Source organism: Papaver somniferum, unplaced genomic scaffold (assembly GCF_003573695.1).
Source record: "Papaver somniferum cultivar HN1 unplaced genomic scaffold, ASM357369v1 unplaced-scaffold_55, whole genome shotgun sequence".
Lineage (NCBI taxonomy): Eukaryota > Viridiplantae > Streptophyta > Magnoliopsida > Ranunculales > Papaveraceae > Papaver > Papaver somniferum.
In genome coordinates this window covers 167,251-170,801 of record NW_020648193.1, presented here as the reverse complement: position 1 = coordinate 170,801, position 3,551 = coordinate 167,251, and the positions used below count along the sequence as shown (strand labels likewise).

General features: G+C 35.0%; 1 protein-coding gene across 2 annotated transcripts; it reads right to left on the bottom strand.

Annotated features, from left to right (window-relative positions):
- LOC113343148 lies at positions 1-1,521 on the bottom strand. 2 transcript variants are annotated; one of them, XM_026587436.1, is made up of 4 exons: positions 1,367-1,521; positions 864-985; positions 662-754; positions 1-484 (listed from the first exon to the last, which is right to left on the bottom strand). In XM_026587436.1, the coding sequence occupies exons 2-4, from the start codon at positions 966-968 to the stop codon at positions 266-268; spliced, it is 417 nt and encodes a 138-aa protein (XP_026443221.1). In that variant the 5' UTR covers positions 969-985; positions 1,367-1,521; the 3' UTR covers positions 1-265. The 2 variants fall into 2 exon arrangements, with proteins under 2 accessions (XP_026443221.1, XP_026443222.1); XM_026587437.1 differs by having other exon boundaries at positions 1,321-1,477.
- Positions 1,522-3,551: the final 2,030 nt, after the last annotated feature.

Here is a 3,551-nt window from a genome sequence, read left to right as displayed (position 1 = left end):
GTCGGAATAGTTAAGGATTCTAATAGATATAGATATAGACAATGGGAGCATTAACAGTTTAAAAGGAGCACACCATGCGTACATAGATGCAGAAGTTAAAGTTAGGAGATGTATAACCCCACATTACAGGAAACTTATATGGTCAGAGGTTCCGGTGAATACTTCACCTAGCTAATAATAATAAACTGACATAACTTAAAGTAAGCTCATGCCTGAGTAATTAAATATTCTCCAGGTACAAAAGTACGAAGAGATAACTTAGCGCTCATATCTTATGCTGATAAAGCTGGCGCTCGTAACACTTGAGAGGAGGGGATTCTTTATCTTTGATGGCATTATGAAGAGCTGACAACTGGTTCTTTTTATCTTCGATGGCTTTTCTCCTTTTCATGATTTCTTGAAACTGCTGAACTGTGTTGACACCAAGACCGAAAAGGACCGATGCCCATATGACTCGATCCATGGGGAATGCCCTTTTTAGGGCCTGCAAAAGAAACATAATAATAATAATAATCAGTGCAGTGCAGTGCAATTTAAAGTGACATCCATAATACTTGTAGCATTGCACATGGGTAAATTAGCTGGTCAATCCTCTAATAGGCAGACATAGAGTAGAAAAAGCAAAAGGAAATAAAGATAGGGATGGAAGGAAGGGGCTTACAAAGACAGCATTGCATTCATCGATGAATTCCTTTGCTTCTGCAGTAGCCTGCTCAAAGCGTTCACAAAGACTTCGCAATTTTTCATCCGTAATCTGATAGATTATTCAACACTACAAGTAAGAAGGTTTGTTTTGACTAGTTGTTAAAAGATGAACAAATCAAAATCCAAATCCAAATCCAATAATGAAATAATATTGTTACATGTTTGCTGGTCTCAGTTCGTCCTCCAGTATTGGTAACAATGCCTCTAGTGCCCCTGGAAAACAACCTCTGGGATAACATTTTTGTGACACTTTTTAGTGCCATCTGATCTTTCTACTTCCCTAACAACATGTAATGACAGCATTCAACATTAATAGAAGATCACCAGCCATAAATTACAAGCAACTATTATGATGTTATAGAAAAACCCTAATTTAAAAAAAAAAAAAAAAAAAAGGAAAAATCGTAAAAAGCCCTAATTTCTAAAAACAAATAGGAAAATTGAAATATCCCTAATTTTTCAAACAACTACCTAATTCACCAAACAAATAAGAAAAGTTGAAACCAACCCACCCCTAAGAAATTAAAATGAACCTCGACTATGATGAAATCAAATTGCTTCAAGAATAAATAAATGATGAAAACAAATGGTAAAATCCGAACAAAAGAAACAAACCCTAATCAAATCAATATTATTCATAAGTCAGAATTGATCTTCTTACTGGTCTGGCTGGCTGCCTGCCTGCCTTCAAATGAGGATGAGATGTGTGGCGATGGAGGGAGAGAGGGAGGGAGGAGAGGCTCAACTCAACGATGAGAATTTCTTTTCTTTTGTTGTTTCGACTAAAAAACCAAGCCTGGTTCGTTTTATTCATGGGGTGCCCTAAAAATTAATATATCTGATTCGGGTCTGACTCGTCCCAACTCAGGATTGCCTCTTTTTTTCTTTTTCTTTTCCAAATCAGCATCGGATTTCGTCCGACTGGGGACCAAATCGACAACTCCAGAAGAAAAAGAAATTGATAAAGATGGAAAATACATTTAACAAAGGAACCAGTCAGGATGTTGTCAATTTAGCACCTCTGGACATTGCCCCTGTTGTGATCACTAGACAATAAACCTCAATTTCTGCCAACTATTTTGGCAGTATTGTAATCTTCTTTTTAACTACCGCATATATATCTAAATCCAAATATAAATTCGAATCTTTTTCCAGTAATAAGTACCGGGTCGGCTAGGAAGTAATCTCATAAAATATACGACATAGTTTTTACTGCATATATATCCACCCTGATAAAATTATCTAAGAAGGTAAGTATGTCTTTTTCCAAGAACTGAAAATTGAAGATTTCTCGGTTTCCACCGGTAAATTGTCAACCACGAAATTATCAGTTCTGTAAATGAACTTGAAACCCAAAAAGTTATTACATTCTTCTAAAACCTTCATAGCTTCATCACCAGCTGCCTCATTTAGCACCCTGCAGAAGAAACATGGGGTGCCCTAAAAATTAAATTATTATTATCATCCCACTCACCTGTCATTCTGATTCGGTTCTGACTCGTCCCCGGTCAGAATTATCACTTTTTTCCTTTTTTTCCAAGTCATTTTCAGATTTCTCATTTCTCTTTCGAGAATTAGAGGGGGAAAAGAAGCAAAAATGAGGATGATTTTTTTACTTGCTAGTTTGCGTCCTGTGTGATTATTTTGGCCAAGGACTGCACGACAAAAATGAATATATTGAAGTAAAATGGGATAACCTATTATCCTACTATTTCACTAAATGGAAAAAATACCCCTGATTAATTAATGCTAATTTGGGTGATTAAATGATGTTTAATCAAGTTCATCCTGAAATTAACTATCATTAATTCATCGTCAAAACTTGAAATTTTTTAAATATTTTTCTAAAATCGATCCAGAATTTGTTCGCATAAAATGTTTAGCTAATTCCATGCATCCAACCAAAAAATTATGATATGAACTCAAGATAGTGTTTTTGTCAGTACCCTCATAAACTGATTGCTAAAATTGGTGATTATGGATGTCCATATAATTCGTTTGTACCTTACTTTCAGAAACGAAATATTCGTTATGTAATTTAGGAAATTAGCATGTCACATGTATAGGATTTAGTATGGAAATTCTAGAACTTGAAACATCAAATTTTAGACAATGAATCTCCGAGCACGTCGATACAAAGTCGTATATTCCGTAGCCCCAAATGAACTTAATTTCCCCAAATAATTTTCCGTAGCCCATTAAAACATTCCAGCTGAAATTCAATGAATTTTTAAATGTTAGTATGCGAACTTTTAGCGATGACGTAACTATAAATATTATTGGATTACTCACTTTTTCCCTAAGAGGAGCTTGTGGATGACGTTGCTACACCATATTTGTAACTTTAACATACTCTCGCATTGCACTTTTTATGTAGTTGAATCGAAACGCCAAGTCTCTCCATTAGCGGTTATTGGGATTCGTGGTACGTCCGTAAAAGAATTCTTTAATGAGACACCAATATTTATACGGTTTTCATTCCATTTTCTAGGTTAAGTGTGTGATGTGGGAGTGTCTCCAAGAGGTTATCATTATATAGATAAAGGCTCAACGACTATTTATTTTTTTTGGATTCAATTCACACACTCGGATTTTAGGGATGTACACATAGACCGATTGTGTCCTTACAAGAATCAGATTTTAATACTGTATATGTAATCCGATTCTTGGAATAAAAAGTTACAGAAAAGGTGTCAATTTTCCTTGGAAGAATCGGATTACATGGAGTGCCACATAGACCGACTATGAAGGTTGTCAAAATATGCCTCTCAAAAATCAGATTTTAATATTGCACATGTAATCTGATTCTTGACAAAAAAAAAGTTACAGAAAAATTGTCAATTTTC